General features: G+C 35.5%; 1 protein-coding gene across 8 annotated transcripts in view; it reads right to left on the reverse strand.

The window, feature by feature from the left end:
• LOC131803997 (mucin-2-like) overlaps window positions 1-20,040 on the reverse strand; it is a 97,787-nt gene that overhangs the window by 43,565 nt on the left and 34,182 nt on the right. For all 8 annotated transcript variants that reach the window (XM_059126112.1, XM_059126107.1, XM_059126131.1 and 5 more), the window contains exon 3: window positions 17,764-18,112. In XM_059126112.1, the coding sequence (XP_058982095.1) occupies window positions 17,764-17,941 (178 nt within the window). In that variant the 5' untranslated portion in view covers window positions 17,942-18,112. The remainder of the gene's footprint in view (window positions 1-17,763; window positions 18,113-20,040) is intronic.

The raw sequence follows: 20,040 nt of genomic DNA on the forward strand, positions 1-20,040 counted from the left end.
TTTTAAGGTCAAAACTTTTGAGAGTATATAAATGAGTATGTGGAATGTATATACTTATATGAAGTAAAATTAAGCAATTTAGAAATTCATTTAAAATCTCGAAAAAAAAAATCAATTGGTTCCGAATTACATATGTGAGTAATCAATTAAAATTTCATTGGTATGACACAAAAACGAGCCAATTTTAAGTATATTGTAAAGTTTGACATTTTCGTACATCCAGTATATATTTAGGTTAGAAAGGAATCTTAAGGAGTAAAAAAGTTGGGATGTCACACTCTATTCTATGCAGGGTGAGATAAAAAAATGCAGCAAAGACAAACGCCATAATTTTTACGCTTTTTTTAACTTTTATTGAATGAAAGCAAAAAATTTCGGAAATAGCATCAAAATTAATAATAAGTTTAGATTTATTCGTGGTGGTCACCTTTGGCACGAATTATGGCCTTCAAACGGCCAATGAAACTGTCACACGCTGCCCAAATGTTGCTCTGCGGTATTTCGGCTCATTCCCGGCGAAGCGCTTGCTTGAGGTGATCGACACTTTGGTATTTTTTAGTGCCAACCTTGTTTTCCAAACTACTCCAGACAAAATAGTCGAACGGATTGTTATCCGGACATTTTGGTGGCCATTGTGCGCTGGAAATAAAGCGAGGAACCTCATTTTGTAACCATTCTTGGGTGGCGCGTGCTGAGTGCGATGGTGCTGAGTCCTGTTGGAATATTCAAGGTCTGCGGCCAAAATGTTTGCGTCCCCAAGGCTTTTATACACTCTTTTATACACGATAACATTCGGCCCACACCATCACCATAGCCGACGCTTGAGTTCTGGTGGCCAATCGATGGTGCAAATTTTTAACTGACCTCTTTAGCAAGTAAACACGATCATTTTGTTTGTTTACATACTGCTGGACAAAGAATTTTCTTCTCATCGGAGAAACTTGAATTCGGCAGTTCACCCCTTTCGGCCAAGCGAAGCAACTCTTTAGCTCCTTTGAGTCTATTATGCTTTCTGTTGCGGTGTAAGTTCCTGCACATTTTGGAATTTTAATGGCTTTACCCCGAGCTCATTTTTCAATATTTGCCGAATGGAATATTGCGATATATTCAGCTCACGAGCCACTTCCGTCCACTTCCTTGACGCCGGGCTACGCTACCGGTTACGAGCGATGGTTGGAGACACAAATGATTTATTCACATTTAAATGCTGGAGTGATCTAACGATAGCCACTTGTGGTTTTCCAGCCAAATATAAAGAATTCACACTATCACTTGAATTCAATCACGAATAATTTTTTTTCTGCAAAATTCTCGCCAAAATGCTTTTGTACGCTTCTAAAAAACATATTGAGCTGTCACTGGAATAATTTTAACAGCTGTCGGACGAGTGGCTTGGAAATGACAGCAGTCTGAAGTTGGTTGCAGTTTTTTCATCTCATCCTGTATATTTCGAACCTCACGCACAATTTAACACTTTTTCAAAAATTATTATATATCTCATTTATAAAGACTGAAGGAAGTAGTCGATATAAACTTCTAGATAAAAATTTTGGCCTATGCCTTCGGTACCATCCGCGGTCAACATTTAAATAATCATAACGCAAATTAAAATTATTTTGATAAATGGACATTGGCGGAGAGTATATATCTGTCGGCAAAACCGCCTGATATTTTCTAACTTGTTAAAAATTCGAACTACCTGCTAATTTCTGAAGGAAAAAATTAGTAATTTCTCAACAACTATTAAGAGTTTATTTAGTTTCTTGAGTAAATGGGTTTATTTTCTTAAGATATCATAAAAGAAATCACTCCAGCACTGTGCCGTTTAGGTTCAAAGTTTCGTAAAGGAACCGCTAGATTGAGGTAACCTACAATTGTGGGAGAGTTGAAGATCCTAGAAACATTATTCAACTTTCGTCATCCGTAGAAGACCTCGAAAAATATTTAGTAGGGTTCATGAAATGTTAGATACTTTAACAACCGATTTTACTGCTTACAAAATAAGTTTGCCCTTGGTGGGGGTATAATTTAACATATGTGGCCTCTTTATAAACAAATTAAATACAATGTTTATCTATTCCGAAGAAATTTCAAGTATTATATATTATTTTATTTACAAATCCACTGACAAGCTGTGACAAAACAACAACTACATCTTTTATTCACACACAAGGTCACACGTTCAGGTGTTTTCCCTCCACATACGATAAATGGATTTTCTTCGCACGATGGCAAGAAATTTAGAAAACAGAATTATAATTAATCATTTTCGATTTGCTTTCGGTTTTAAGCAAAACACGTTCAGTGTCGGACATTGGCAACATTAATTTGCAGTATATGCTCACTTTGTGAACATATGGCCAAAACCTTTGCAACTTTCCCTTTCCAAATATGATGGACATGTGTATATCCTGCATACAATTGGACATTGGGGGGATTAAGTCGAAACAGGTTTTAAAGGTAAGCATGATCATTTAAATTCCCTCTAATCCCCCAGCAAAAAAGTGATTCAAAAGGAGGGTGGAAATATACAAAATGAGGAATGAGATGATGTAAAATATACAACAAAACAAACACATGCTATGGTTACGAAATCCCCCAAAATGTTTTCCAAATTTTCCAAATTCAATAATATTTTTTGAACATTTTCCAACATTTAACGCACTTTTCACATGAGTTGCTTATGTGACATGAGAACTTCAAAGTATATTATTTTTATTTCATTCTCATTTTCCCATAAAAATACTCTGTTCCCCATCATTGAAAGAGTTGAAAACCAACCAATATCTTGTATTATTAATCAAAAAATGAGAGTGAAAACGACAAACGAAAACAAAGAACACAGGTGTAAAATCGATGGCATAAAGTTGCATTCGCCGCACCTTGCTGGAACATAAACATACACATGCACACACACACACACATAATATAACAAATGAATCGTAACTTTAATCGGAAGAAAGAAAAAGAAAACAGTTCACAAAATAATGCGGGTCTTGGTATTTATTGGAAATGCAGTCTGTTAAACCCAAAGTTTTAAACCAGTTTTAGTTCCCAAAAAAAAGAAATGTCTTAAATAATCTGTGCTTTCAATGAAACTGTCACACAAAAATGGCTGCAAACAAACAACGGGAAGTTTGTAACAAAATCGAAATAAAAAGAATGTGGATCCAAAACTGTAGTGTGATTTTTTTTATAATCACTAAATCTACATTTTGAAGTATTTTCAATGCAATAAAACGTTTCAATTGAATACAAACTAATACAAACATAAATACAAACTAATATAAACTGGTAATAAAGCAGTTTGTTCGGCCGGGCCAAATTTTGAATACCCTCCAACAGTTGGAAGAAATTTGGAAATAAAAAAATACGTTTCAAAATACTATTAAAAATCATTAAAATACCGAATATAGGGAGTTACCGTCATATTGGAGTCTATACCTGGACCTGCATAGGCAATTGCCCGACACAGGTTGTAATACCTTTTACGTAGTGCAAATACGAAATTTGAAAACATTCCTGTGAATAATGTCGTTAAAACATCAAAGTACCGAATATAAGGGTGCACCGTTATATGTAATTATACCGAAACGGGGACCTACACAGCCCCATTTCAATACCAAAAGTCCTGCAGAACAAACACAAATCTGAGTAAAATTTTATCAATCTACTTCATTTCGTCCGGAAGCTAGAGTGACTTTCACAGACGGACGGACATCGCTAAATCGACATAGAATTTTATGCTGATCAAGAATATGTACACTTTGTGGAATCTAAAATGAATATTTCAAGGTGTTACAAACGGAATGACAAGCATAATATGACCCCCGGAGGGTATAAAAATGTATCATGAATTAAGATATTCAGTATCAGTAAGTGTATATATACACAAAATCAACTGTGGCCGAAAAATGACACGTAAGCTGAACATATCGCAATATTTGATCCGGCATATATTGAAAAATGAGTTCGGGGTAAAGCCATTGAAATTTCAAAAAGTGCAAGAACTTACACCGCCGCAGAAGAAGAAAATAGACTCAAAAGAGCTAAAGAGTTGCTTCGCTGAGTCGAAAGTGGTGAACTGCCGAGTTTTGGTTTTCTCCGATGAGAAAACATTCGTTGTCCAGCAGTTTGTAAACAAACAAAATGATCGTGTTTACTTGTCAAAGAAGTCAGCTGAAAATGTGCACCTTCGGTTGGCCACCAGAACTCAACCCTCAAGCCGGCCATGGTGATGGTGTGAGCCGCCATAACAGCCGATGGTCGCTCTCCGCTCGTATTAATCGGCCTTGGCATCAGAATAAATGCCGAATATTATCGGGTGTATTAAAGCCTTGGACAAGCAAACATTTTGGCCGCAGACCTCGAACATTCCAACAGCACTCAGCACAATCGCTCTCAGCACGCGCCATCCAAGAATGGTTCCAAATGAGGTTCCTTGCTTCATTTCCAGCGCACAACGGCCACCAAAATCTCCGGATACCAATCCGTTGGACTATTGTGTCTGGAGTATTTTGAAAAGCAAGGTTGGCACTAAAAAATACCAAAGTGTCGATTACCTCAAGCCAGCGCTTCACCGGGATGGGGCCAAAACACCGCAGAGCAACATTCGGGCGCATGTGACGGTTTCATTGGCGGTTTGAAGGCCATAATTCGAGCCAAAGGTGACCAATTCGAACAAATCTGAACTTATTCTAAAATTGGATGCTATTTCCGATATTTTTGCTTTCATTCAATAAAATTTAAAAAAAATGTAAAAATTATGGCGTTTGATTTTGTTACACTTTTTTATCTCACCCTGTATATACCCTCTGTTTCCATATGACTGAGGATGTACATCATTATTTTTTGAGAACATTAATTTGTGGAATTGAAATTCATTTAAGACCACCCATTGCTTTGATTTTGTTTTAGGGGTTAATTATGTAAACTTTATTCCAATTTCCCCTTAAAACATTTTTATTTTTCACAGATCAAATGTTCTGGTCAGGTTAAAAACTAAAATTTGTCTAACAAGCTGACGAGCTATGCTATTAGCATAAATTTGTGTTTTAAAACTTGTTCGCATCTGGGTCAAATATTGAACTGTAGATTTCAAATCTCTGTTTCTTGGACATTTATAGATGAAATGAAATGAAATGCCAACTGGAAAACGAGAAGAGAAACATAATTTCAAGCGAAACTTATTTGGTAGGTCTCATAGTTTTCACTTCATCCGTAATTAATTCCAACAAAAGAAACATGAAATTCTTATCTCACGTCGCCAGCAGACATCTAAGAAGACGTTCCTTATTTTAAGGTGGAGATTAACTTATGGAATGTGATTGATTTTTAATTCAGTCAGCTCAGATTACAGAGAAAATTTGGAAGGCAGGTGTATGTAGTGATAACTAAAATAGTTTATAATAATAAAAAGCAAGTATACATTTGGAATAAGGATTATACCGAATAATGTGGCAATTGGATAATAAGATTGAAACCATTAAAATACCTTTTTAGTACCTTTTTATAACCTACACCTTGAAAAGGAGGGAATATTAACGTTGTCATTCCATTTGTAACATCCTTAAATATTCGTCGTAGACCCCATAAAGTATATATATTCATAATCAGCATAAAATTCTAAGCCGATTTAACGATGTCCGTCTGTCTGTCTGTCCGTCTGTCTGTTGAAATCTCTATACAGCCCACATTATTTGACGTAGAACGCCAAAATTTAGCAGAGCAATTAGTATTGTGTCTAGTATGGTTGGTATTGAAAATGAGATATATCGGTCCACGTTCTGGTATAGTCCCTATATAACGGTACCTCCAGATATTCGGTAATTTGATGATTTATGCCACATTTTTTCACTGATTTGTTTGAAAATTGGTATTTGTAGGTCATAACGGGTCCCTGTGCGTGTGGCAAAACATGGCATGTATAGGTCCACGTTCTGGTATATCCCCCATATAAAGGTACCTCCCGATATTCCATATTTCGATTATTTTTGCCACATTTTTTCACGGATTTGTCTAAAAATTGGTATTTGTGGGTGATAATGGGTCCTAGTTCGTGAGGCAAAACATTGTATGTATAGGTCCATTGTACGTATAGGTTTTGGTATAGTCCCCATATAACGATACCTCCCAATATTTGGTATTTTGATGATTTTTGACACATTTTTTCACGAATTTCTCAAATAATTGGTAGTTGTAGTTCATAATGGATCCCAGTTCGTATGGCGAGTCATTGTAGTTATAGGTCCACGTTTTGGTATAGCCCTCCCAATATTCGGTAATTTTATGATTTTTGCCACATTTTTTCACGGATTTGTCTGAAAATTGGTATTTGTAGGTCATAATTGGTTCTAGCTCCTTTGGCGAAACATTGCATGTGTAGGTCCACCATCTGGTATAGCCCCCATATAACGGTACCTCCCGATATTTGGCATTTTAATGGTTTTTGCCACATTTTTTCTAATTTTTCCTCTGCCCTAAGGTACAGGGTATTAAAAGTTTGGCCCGGCCGAAATTAATGTTTTTTTACTTGTTTATCCTAACAAAGGAATTGCGAAACCTCCCTATGTTCGGTATTTTGATTATTTTAATGAAATTATCCACCGGAATTGTTTCAAGTTTCATAATGAAAGTTCGTAATGGGTACTATAGCCTGTGACAGAACATTGCTAATACATGCCCACGTCTTCGTATAGCCCCCAAATAACGGTACCTCCCTATATTCGGCATTTTGATGATTTTAGCGACATTATTCACCGGAATTATTTCAAATTTCGTATTTGAAGTTCCTAATGGGTATTGTAAGCTTTAACAGAAAATTGGCTATGCAGGTCCACGTCTTCGTATAGCCCCCATATAACGGAACCTCCATAAATTCACAGGAATTATTTAAAATTTCGTATTTGCCCTTCATAATAGGTATTACAGCCTGTAACGAACAATTGTCTATGCAGATCCAAGTGTTCGTATATATTCTGCGTTTTTATGATTTTTATCAGAAATTTTCAACGTATTTTTTTAATTTTCATATTCCTTTCGATTGGTGGATTTTTTCAAGTTTCGTATTCGAATATTTTTTTGCGAAAAACTCAGATTCTCAAAATGTCTTATTCCAAGTGATCCTCTTTTCAGAGTGTATTGTGAATGAAGAGTGAAAGAGGTCAGATATTTTTCAGATTTAATAAGTCCATTTTTACTCTTGTTTACTCTTTAGTATTTCGAATAATGAACTTAACTTTTGCAGTTTTTGTTTACATTTTTCAGTGGTATTTCTTAGTTTTCAAAGACGCTAACACACACACACCCAATTTTATTCAAAACAAACAACTTTCATTTTGTTCAAATATTCTAACCGTGGACAGGCTATGTGGCCCAACAATGAAATGGTATATCTTGCTCCAAGGCAAACTGTTCATCTGTCCATACAAATTCCAAATATTTCCGATGTGGTGTCTAAACAAATATTGTCATTGTTGTTTGTCTCTTTTGTGGGTCAAAAAGTCGTCGATCGACACTGGCTGTGATTCTTATCCCAACAAGTCATGTGTCTGAAGTTGTCAGACAAGAAAACAACAACAACAAAAACAAATATTTTCACCTTTAACATTTTCCCCAGATTTTTTCTTATTGATGTTTAAACTTTCATAGATTTATGTTTCATTTGGATGCTATTCAAACAAACACACACAAATATACACATCTTACAGGTGAAACCAGAAAATCAATAAAAACAACAATACCATGAAGATGCCTTTAAACCGAAAAAAAAAAAAATAAAGCACAAAGTAACAATGAATTAAGCCCTCCTCTGATAAAACCCTGAAGTAGCATTTTCTTTTATCAAAAGCGGCAATTTTTCACCCACCACTAACGGTGTTAGGCTGCCGAAATGAGAAATGTGTTGATGTTTGGGAAATTAAACTTCTAATTACGGGGCGTAATTCGTTGCACCTGTAACGGGGACCACCATTGCACAATGGGTTACTTTATTAAATTTAGGGATTTCTTTGAATATCGGTTCAGAATTATATGAATAACAATACAGTCGAACTTGAGTTCAAATCGTACTTGCAATGGGAAACAATAGCAGTCTATAAGACGAATAAACAATATTTGTTGTTCTATAAACAAGTAAAAAAGCACATAAGCTTAGCTGGACCAGCGGAACTTCAAAAATCGATATATGGTAGCTACACGAAGACGAGGACCTACATACACAATTTTTATACCCTTCACCATACATAGTATGGAGGACATTCTGTTTGTAACTCATCCAAATAATAATTTTAGACCCAACAAAGTATATACAGGATGAGATAAAAAACTGCAGCAAAGTCAAACGCCATAATTTTGCATTTTTCTTTTTTACTTTATTGAATGCAAAATATATCGGAAATAGTATAAAATTTTAGAATAAGTTTAAATTTGTTCGAATCGGTTACATTTGGCACGAATTATGGCCTTCGAACGGCCAATGAAACACATGCTGCCTAATGTTGCTCTGCGGTATGTTGGCCCATTCCGGGCGAAGCGCTTGCTTGAGGTGATCGACACTATGGTACTTTTTAGTGCCAACCTTGCTTTCCAAAATACTCCAGATACAATAATCCAACGGATCGGTATCCGGAGATTTTGGTGGTCATTGTGCGCTGGAAATGAAGTGAGGAACCTTATGTTGTAACCATTCTTAGGTGGCGTGTGCTGAGTGCGATGGTGCTGATGGTGCCTGTTGGAATGTCCAAGGTCTGTGGCCAAAATGCTTGCATGCCCAAGTCTTTAATACACCCTCCAGAATAGTTTTGTGATAATATTCGGCATTTATTCTGATGCCACGGTCGATTAATACGAGCGGAGAGCAACCATAGGCGCTTGAGTACTGATGGCCAACCGAAGGTGCACATTTTCAGCTGACCTCTTTGGCAAGAAAACACGATCATTTTGTTTGTTTTCAAACTGCTTATCGGAGAAAACCAAATTCGGCAGTTCACTACTTTCGGCCAAGCAAAGCAACTTTTCAGCTCAATGGACTCAAACATTTTCTTTCCGTTACGGTGTAAGTTCTTGCACTTTTTGGAATCTCAATGGCTTTGCCCTGAGCTCATTTTTCAATATTTGCCAAATTGAATATTGCGAAATTGTTAGCTCACGAGCCATTTTTCGGCCACTGCGACGCGGGTTTCGATCAAGTAGCTTCTTTGCTTTTCGAATCATTTATGCTGATGTTGCTGTTTTCTTCCGTTCACTTCCTTGACGCGAGTCTACTGTCACTGGAATAATTTTAGCAGCTGTAGGACGTGTGGCTTAGAAATGTCAGCAGTCTGAAGTTGGTTGTAGTTTTTTATTCTCACCCTGTATAGGTCTAGGTTTTAGTATAGAATTCATATAACACTACCCCGAAATATTCGCTTTTTCCAGGATTTTCTCGGCATTATTCACCGGAATTGCGTCAAATTTCGTATTTGAAGTTTGGAATCGTTACTACAGCATATGACAAAAAATTACTTAACCAGCAGCACGTCCTCGTATAGCCCATAAAAAGGTTTTAATTCAAGCAATATTTTTCGACGGATTTTTTTTTAATTTTTCAAGTTCCTTTCGAATGGTGGAGTGTGTAAAAAGTTCGCCCGGCCGAACATATCGGCTTTTTTACTTTTTTTTAGATTCTCAAGTTGCCAAGAAAACAACCCAGAAGTGACATATCGAAGAAACGTCCTTTCGGCGTATTTTCACACTTGTTATGATGATATGATTCAATTGATACCTATATTGTACATCAGATTTATAGAACCGGACAAAACCCGGATTTTCATCCGAAAATTTGGGTCAAATATCCGGGTAAACATCTGGGGAAATCTCCCGCGAAAAATTATTTTGCTGTAATCAGATTGAAATACCTATCCCATAATGGGGTTTATGTTCTCAATCGTTTCGGGCATTTGTAGTCGTTTCAGAAACGCCCGTCTGTCTGGCTGGGTGAATCATATCCGACAACTCCCGACCGGAAAATTCCTTTTGGTCCAAACAATGAACATCATAATATTTTTGTCCAACTCACGCATTCTGTTACCTCTCTACAAAAGGTCATAATTTTCAAAATAACTATACATCTCAAATAAAACGTGTGGTGTATCCATTTTTGTTGAACCGTTGCACATTGAAGTATTTGTATCACACTTTAGTTAGGTGTGGGAACATCGACCCAGGATTTTAAATTGTAAATCACACTATATATAGTGTAAATATGGGTAATATTGGTCCACTCCTTTTGGAAACTTTCTTATGAAAGTTCACAATTTTTAAAAAATAGGCATGTACCTATTGGGAAATTATTTGAGTATACAGTGCATACTTCGTAGGTAAAAACCCATAAAAGTTCGAAAATACTTAAAATTAAAACCGATATTTGTTAGGCAAAGCTTATCTTTTAAGCATTCTCAATTAAAGCTCCCATTGTGCCCCCAATTCTAAACCTGTAAACAGTTAATAAAATGTATGTAAATTCTTGCATGGGAGTACTTCAAATTAACAGTTTCTTTTACATTAATTATCCCAAAAAGATGGCTGGGTATTAACTGTATCGATGATACCTAAACGCCTACCGACGAATAACTGCTGCATAACAACTGCCGCTACTGATGCCAACACTTCTCGGCGCATACATCATTAATTACAGCTCATTCTTCATTCTTTTTCACTGCTGACATGAAAACTTGAAACACACACACACTCTCACACAGCACGTGAATGAATTAAAGAATGAAGATCAAGAAAAAAGAAGAAGATTCAAATTAAATTCCTCAGATACAAGTGGCACGTTCGTATCGCTCGTTTCTTTTCATAACAATTCTCTATGCCTTGCACTTGCTTCATTAACATCATTTTGGGGAGAAGATGTTCACGAAAAAAAGAAAAAAATCAACTGATGATTGGGGAATATGCGACTGACTGGTTGGCTGGCTTATTTGTATGGCAAACATTTTGTTCGCCGTATGAATGAAGAAAAAGTGAAATTTCTTTCGTTTCTTTCATCCCGCGAATGACTTACTTTATGTGATCTGACAAAAGAGCAGTTGGCATACGAATGTCAGTGGGCTTTTCTTTATTGATTTATGACCTTTTATGTACATGACCATGTATGTGGAAATATGGATGTAAGTATGGGGAAATATGAGTGTGTGTGCATTCAGTGGAATTCTTGTAAAGAAAACAATAGAATAAATGTTAAAAGGTTTATTGTTGAAGATTTATGAAAAATTGATTCTTACGAAGTGTGGAATTTATAATGAGTGCTGAAAGAATTCATAGTGGGACTGAATGAGATAACTATGTGTTGAGTATTTAAATATATTTCTATGTTATAGAAAAAAATGTGGGCCTAAAAGCGGCACATCTGTATGGATTTAGTTATATATCACATTTTGTGACACCAATTTAAAAGTGATATTTTCTTCTTTTGTCTCGCTTTTTATACCCTCCACCATAGTATGGAGGGTATATGTATTAAGTTTATCATTCCGTTTGTAACACCTCGAAATATACATTTTAGGCCCCACAAAGTATATATATTCTTGTTCAGCATAAAATTCTATGTTGATTTATCAATGTCCGTCCGTCTGTCCGTATAACAGTACCTTCCGATATGCGGTATTTAGATGATTTTAGCGACATTATTTATCGGAATTGTTTCAAAATTGGTATTTAAAGTTCGTAACGGATGCTACGACTTAAGACAGAAAATTGGTCATGTAGGTCCACGTCTTCGTATAGCCCCTATATAATGGTACCTCCCGATATTAGGTATTTTGATGATTTTAGCGACATTATTTGCCGGAATTGTTTCAATTTTGGTATTTGAAGTTCGTAATGGATACTACATCCTAAGACAGAAAATGAACCATGTAGATCCACGTCTTCATACAGCCCCCATGTAATGGTACCCCCCATATTCGGTATTTTGGCGATTTTAGCGACATTATTTACCGGAATTGTTTCAATTTTGGTATTTGAAGTTCGTAATGGATACTACAGCATAAAACAAAAAATGGGCCATGTAGGTCCACGTTTTCGTATAGCCCGCATATAACGGTACCCCCCGATATTCGGTATTTTGACGATTTTAGCGACATTATTTACCGGAATTGTTTCAATTTTGGTATTTGAAGTTCGTAATGGATACTACATCCTACTGTAGAAAATGAGTCATTTAGGTCCACGTTTTCGTATAGCCTCCATATAACGGTACCTCCCAATATTCGGTATTTTGATGATTTTAGAGACATTATTTATTGAAACTATTTCAAATTTAGAATTTGAATTTAGAAATGAATAGTACTTGAAGATCGTAATGGATACTACAGCCTATGTCAGAAAATTGTCTTTGCAGGCCCACGTATGGTACCTCCCTATATTCGGTATTTTATTTATTTTAGCTACATTATAAACAATTTTTTTTTTAAAGTTAAGCATTTTATTGTTTTAATAGCTTATGGCAAAACTTAATAATTTATCAGGAAAAAAGTAGGGAATTTATCCCTGAATTGACTAAATTAAATTTTAGTGTGCTTTAGACAGATGCTGTTAAACTTGGTGGCAAAATTTTATTTTAGCTGCAAATGTAAGAACCACATTTTCTCGTCGCCCTCGTCTGCATCGTCGTCGTAGTACGAGATCCCCCGCAATCTCTATAACAGTAGTCTATGTAGCACTTGACATATCACGTTGGTATTGCAATTCTGAATAAAGCATCTTTCACTGAGATTGTCATGGCAAAGTTCATGAGTCGGAGGATCATTATTGTGACTGCGATCCCAGAGATGAAGTTAAATAATACCTGCATACTTCATAGTTGTGATAGATACAACGTACTGAGAAAGAATCTCACCCGAGGCTGAGATGGAGCATTAGCACTGTATATGCTGATTGACACCACGGGCATCTCCTCGGCAACTTCTTTCGGCGAAGAACGTAGAGCGTAGATGCCAAAGGACGGTGGTTGTTGGGTTTGCTCTCCTTGATTTACCTTTCTCTTATTGGAACATTAAGTTGTAGTAGTAATCGACAAAAAAACTCGGCGATCGCCGCGATCCTCTGTGAACATCGAGGTTCATGCAATCACAGAAGATCGCTGCGATCGCCGAGGATCTTTGTCGATTACTACTACAACTAAATGTTCCAATAAGAGAAAAGTAAAGCAAGGAAAGCAAACTCAACAACCACCGTCCGTCTCCGTCGAGGGAAGTTGACGAGGAGATGCCCGTGGTGTGATTGACTGGACTAGGAAAGTTGAGGTGGAACGTATCAAACTTATACAATCACTCCTATTGCACCATTCTGTCCAATACAGACCTATCTCACCTGAATCTAGTGGCCATACGTAAAATGTATGTATAAATTTTAAAAGGAAAATCCGATTTGGTCCAAACTTGTCACATCGTAATATTATTATCAACGTTAGATCGAGTTGCTCCTTCTGCGAATTTTCCCATATAAGGTCAAAAATTTCACAGAAAATAATTGACCTTATACAAAAAGAAAAGTTAGCCCAATTTTGAGCGAACTTTGCAAATCCCAATATTTTTATCAGAGTGGAGTCAGGTGCCAAAATGAAATACATCGGTCACCTCCATCACAAAGGGTAAAAATCTCAATATTTTTACCAATACAAGATCTGGTATGAAGATAAAATATACCGGACCACTCCATCTGGTACCGCCCCAAAGTCAAGTAAAAATTTTGAATAAATATTTCTCTCAGAAAATGCGAAATAAGCTCCCGATTCTCTTCATATTTCACACATCCAGTTTTTTTTGTTTACAAAATATCTGATGTGAAATATTAACTACGACACGGTCACTCATGTTATGGAGGAATACAGAGTGAATCCCATCCTTGAAGATCATCCGACTCCCATCGCGGCTGTATTCACAAACCAGAATTTTAGTTCGTATATCTACAAATTAAAAGTTTCAGAGTAATTCTGAGCTTGTATATATTTTGTACTTAAACGGAACATGATTCATACTTATAACACCTCCACCAGTGACTACTACTTCAAATTTCAGAATTGAAACATACAATTGTACCAAACCACAGCATTTATTATTTTTTAACTTTTAGTACTTCCTCATGATTTGATTTTTTGAAAACCCTCTTAAAAAAAGTAAAAATCTTTAAATATAATACCTCAAATTATGATTGAAGTTTTTTTTAAGAAACGATTCTAACAATAGAACCTTCCAAAGTCAGTACGGTGCTGTTATATGGAAGCTATTGCCTTAATATCAATACATTTTTATACTCTACAACACTACTTGTTGGGGTTTTTTAACTTTGATTGGATTGGAATACTTCGAAATATTGGTCCTAGACCCACGATATCGATATGTATCTATCTCCTTACCTATCTCTGGCTGTAGTCATGTACAGCAAAATATCTCAACCATCTTCAGGCAATCTTATATAATCTATTCGTCAAGATCAACGATGCATTAAATCAGAGCTTCAGCGAAATACTTTAACGAAACCAAGCGTTTAATTCCGGCAACTTGTTACATTTATAAAACACCGCATTTCCCCAATTTTTTACAACACTGCTTCTCATTTCCGCACAATTGTAAATAATTTATTAAAAATTTAATGACGACTATTTTCAAAAATTTTTGTAAACAATTTTGCATACAAGCACACATTCGTATACATAAAAACTCAGTTAATTTGCAAAATATTATCAGCTTCAAAACTTTTGGCATTATCTTCATTATTTCGTTTTGTTTATTGTGATTAATAATGGCACACTCACCTATCGTGAGCGGGAATTAACGAAGTTACGAAATCCGTTAACAATAAACGAAATTAATAAATTCATCATCAAAGCGAAAAACAGGGTTGGGCCATGGAATAAGTTATGATGGCATACAACATAGATGGATAGATACATATTTTACCAAACAAAAAATCTACATTTTTGATAGAAATTTTACAATTCTCACAATAGCACAATTCAAAAGTCAGCAGATGATGATGTCAGTGAGTCATGTAGTTGGGCGGCCAGGTATGTTTTGTGAAAACATTTCACATGCCAAAAATAACCATCATCGAGCACCTCTCAATTTTCTCGAATTGAAGTTGTAGACATCCAATCAAATGTGGGTTATACCCGTACCCAAACACACACACACAGCTGTACTATTGTCATTTCAATTTGAATTTTGTATGGAATTTTGTATTCTTGTGTAGCCCTCATTGATTAACGTTGTCAAAAACAACAACTACACATGCAAATCTATGAAATACTTAATTTTTATAATTTTGGAAATTTTTGCCAGAAGGGGAGCGAGTGGTCGATGATGTCCATCTTCGAACTTGATCTATGTTACATAATAAAGTTAAAAAGTATCAGTCAGGGTTGCCGACAGATGTATACCCTCAGCCAATGTTTGATTATAAAATATATATTGGCTTGTGTTATGATTATTCAAACTATTGACCCTCTAGGGAGTAGGTTCCGAAGGAATGACCAATATTGTCCCTGATATAAATATTGCGACGTACCAGTTTCGGACTATATCGACAACTTCCTTCATTTTATATGAGATGTGTGATAATTTTTAATGAATGTTGAGATGTACGTGAGTTGCCAAGTATTCCATTTTTATACCTCATCTAATACAAATAAAAATATTGGTATGGGCAAAATTACGAGAAAGTCGAACATTTATATCCAATTTTATGCGAAATCATTAATTCCATATTTATCTCAGGTTTCCGGTTGTGAGATATATTTAGATATAGCAAGTTGTAAAAATCGCTGATTTGTTTAGCATGTTATGGTAGATAAAAGTATTGAGAATTGTGACCCTTTGTGGGTGAAGTACCAGGGGTTCGAAGATACATGTGTATCATCTTCACAAGAGATCTCGAGCACAAATGTTGGTATGTGTGAAATTTGAAGAGAGTCGGATGCTTATTTCGCGTTTTGTTTTTCAAAATATTAAGCCCTATGTGGGAGAGTTACCAGAAGAAATGGTCCGATTTTACCATCTTTATAACAGATCTTATATTAAAGAAAATATTGAGATGTACTAAGTCTGAATGGAATCGGATGTTAATTCATTGATATTTAAAATTTTGACGCTTTGTAGGGGATGTACCTCCCATATTCACAGCAGATCTTAAGTTAGTAAATAAAAAGATGTGTGAAATATGAAGAAAACCGGATGCATTTTCGGAAGTTATAATTGTTTTGGTTATTCAAAACTTTGACCATTTGTGAGGAAGGTACCAGAAGGAATGGTCCGATCTCTACCATCTTAATAACAGATCCTGTGTTGAGGGAAATATTCAGATGTGCCATGTCTGAATGGAATCGGATGTTTTATGAGCTTCATTGATATTCAAAATTTCGACCCTTTGTGGGGGAGGTACCAGAAGGAGTCTGAATGGAATCGGATGTTTTATGAGCTTCATTGATATTCAAAACTTCGACCCTTTGTGGGGGAGGTACCAGAAGGAGTGGACCGATATATTCCATCTTATCACCAGAGCTTGGGTTAATAAAAATATTACCATGTGTGAAATTTGAAAACAATCGGGCTCTTACATCACATTTTATAAGAGTTATAATTATTCAAAATGTTAACCCTTTGTGGGGGAGGTACTTGATGGAGTGGACCGACATTGTCAATTTTTTGCGCTGATGCAAATACTAGGATTTGCAAAGTTGGAGCAAAATCGGATTATCCTTTCTCTTTCAGTGCAGTGAAATGATTTGTTTTTTTTATAATTTCGACCTTTTGGAGGGGAGATACCAGAAGGATCTAAGTTTGATAATAATATTACGATGTACCAATTTTGGACAAAATCGGATACTCCCTTCAAGAGTTATCTTGCGCACCAGCCAGACAGACGGACGGACGTACGGATATCGCTAAATCGACTCCAAATGTCCTAAATCGGATTGGATCCAAAGAGACCTAGGGACGCTTTTGACCGTATCAAATGATATATACCCTCTCTAGCCATATGGCAGAGGGTATAAATATAAGGATGTGCTTACTTTGAGCCTAATTCTCCCTTCGAGGGTTATAGAGATTTCCAGCCGGCCAGCCAAACAGTCATTTTGGCTGGACGTTTCAAAGGATGTATACCTTCTAAGGCCATGCGACAGAGCGAATAAAAAATACACAGAAAAATTGCGCGGTGTTGCTAATATCTGACTATTAACATTAGTAATAGGATACCTTGTTTTTTTAATGAAAGCATATTATCTGATCTTAGTATTAAACACTAACAAAACTAAACTTGAATAAAGAACACAATTGCCTGTGGACTTTGTTTGTTACTTTTTCGTGTGAATTTTAATTTAGCAAACATTACCACAATCCAAAACAAGAACAGTTAAAATTTATTAACCCCTTCAAAACAAAACATCGGTTACTGCCAAACCTCTCTCATCGTTGACAAGTTTGACATACATACACTACATTTGTTTAGAGTCTATCTGGCAAATACTTCATTCCTTCCCTGTATGAATGCAAATAACTAAACTTTCTCAGAGCAATTTCGAAAAATGAACCCAAATGCATAAATTCTGGGGACAGAAAGCAGGTTGCCTCCATCAAAAACTTTGCCAAGATAAGAAATATTTTACAATAACAATTAAAATAACAATAAAGCCAGCTAGCATTCTGCTGGCTTGGATTGCATATAAACTTGATAACATTTTTTTTTTTTTGAAATTCAATTCAAATTCACTCCACTTACCAGCATTGCTTGCGAACAGGGCAATAACAGTGAGCAGCATTGAAATGTGGAAGAGTTGCCAACTTTTGATGGCAACAAAAGTTTTATTGTTTTTCTGATGTTTTAACATTTTGAGCGGCATTTGTTTACTTGTTGTTGTTGTGAGACTACTAATTTTGGGTTGAACTTTCCGGCCCATGATATGTCTTTGTATTTGAGCCAGATAGATGGAATGTTTTTGAGATGTCCGCTTTTTTTGACGCTTCTTAATTGTTGGTGTTATAAATATTTCTTTTAAGTATAATTTTCAATTGATATTATCAACAACCTATTTGGTAATTTTATGTTGATCTCATTCACACCATCCATTCTGAAATGAAAAATAGAAATAAATATTTAATTAGTAAAGAAAATCAAGAAAATTATATAAATATATGAATGATATATTGAAACAGCAAATTAATTAAAGGGAAAGGGAGAGGAATGAGAATGTTCATCTGCTGTTTCTATACATAAGATGGGAGTTATTTTAAATTCAGCACTTCTTATAGAGATAATCGTGTATGATCAGGTCTAGTTCAATTTAGCTATGTCCGGCTGTATGTATTTTAAAATCAAGTCAAGGGCCATATTATTTTAGCCACAGTCAGAAAATGTTCAGTAACATAGCGCCAATGTAGCGGTTTAAAATGATAGGCTGTACTCTTTACACAACCAAAAATATCTTGCGAAACCATTTGGCGAAGGCCCCATAAACAATAAAAATATTTTTTAAGCTAAAGATTCCGAAGTAAAAATTTACCATTTTGAAAGGGACTCCCTGGGCTACCTTTAAAATAAGAGTACGAATAACTGGGTGGATGTTTCTCAAGACGTCAGGAGGAATAAGGCTTTTTTCCAGAGTGTTTGGTTGGCCAAATATATGGAATGAGAGACCAAATGAGAGAGAGTCACATTCGCTTTTGTTCCGGATGTGACATTTGTCTTAAATAGTTTCGGCTCAGCCTTGGAATTAATTAAACGGTTCCCTAAATGGTTTTTGCATAAAAGGGGCCAATCCGATGCTGCTGAATGTGTATTTGGGTTCCTGCCCCAAAGAAAGGCCGGAGTTTAGATTGACTCCGCCCCTAAACAAGGAGGTGAAAAACGTCGAAAAAATTGGTACGCATACATCTGTGTGGGGCGGTGGTCCATGTTGCGCTATCCCCAAATTTAAGGTATTTTCCTTAAGTCTTAAAAGTTCCTTTGTATTGGAACTACACTTATATGGAAAGAAGTTAATCTGCACTTTGGTGCTATTCCAAGAAAAATAAATCTACATTAAATATTTTTGAAACCTTCCAAAAATACCGAAGATCAGAAGGTATAGTTATATGACGTCTTTATCAGAAAATTAACCTACATTGGGAAGTAACTCTATTCGGCTGTTGATTTGGTTGGAAATTGGGGCAAAATCCTCCAAGATACCAAAAATCAGGAGGTTATGTTTCCGGATCGATACATTTCTTTTTCAATACAGAACATCCTAGAAACAATATAAATGTCTGTAAATGTCTTATATTTAATAGTGTAAATTCCATGATAAGCTCAATAGAGGGTCGTGACTAAATAGACAAGTATTTTTATGATAAATACATACTTTACGAACAGGTTCAACTACGAATATTTCGAGGCATAATCGGAGGAATCAAAATAATAGTTATAAATTTGACATACGCTATCTTTTGTTGGCAGAACATAAAAAACCAAAAGAAGCATTAAAGGTAGCAGAAATATTCAACAAAAATATCGATCTATAAATTGAAAATTCGATTTTTAAAAGCAAATTTTCTTGAACATATGAACAGGAAAAAATTGCAAAGGAAATTTTAGAAATATATTTTTGCCCGGTCCATAAATACCAGTTTTACAAGACCATCAGTTACACAAGTATTATATGATCTCAATGAAGGCTTTCCTATTAATAATATTTCAAGGTCAAAATGGCAAACATTTTTTTCAAATCAATTAAATCAAATTTTTATCTTTAAATGACGAATACAAATCTTATGTCTTGTGCAATAAAAATGAAGAATTGTGCGCTATGCTGATGTAACCAATTTAAAAATTCGGTATTTTATTGAACCAAAAGAGGTCTGAAATTAAGATTTGGTTTATTATCATATTTCAATAAAATCATACCTTTTTATTAATATCATATTCGAAAACATTTCTATCGACCCCAATTTGTTTTAAAATAGAATCAAGTTTATGCAATCTCTAACAATACCCGAATATTCAAATATATTTTCTCTTAAA

Source organism: Musca domestica, unplaced genomic scaffold (assembly GCF_030504385.1).
Source record: "Musca domestica strain aabys unplaced genomic scaffold, Musca_domestica.polishedcontigs.V.1.1 10, whole genome shotgun sequence".
Classification (NCBI taxonomy): domain Eukaryota; kingdom Metazoa; phylum Arthropoda; class Insecta; order Diptera; family Muscidae; genus Musca; species Musca domestica.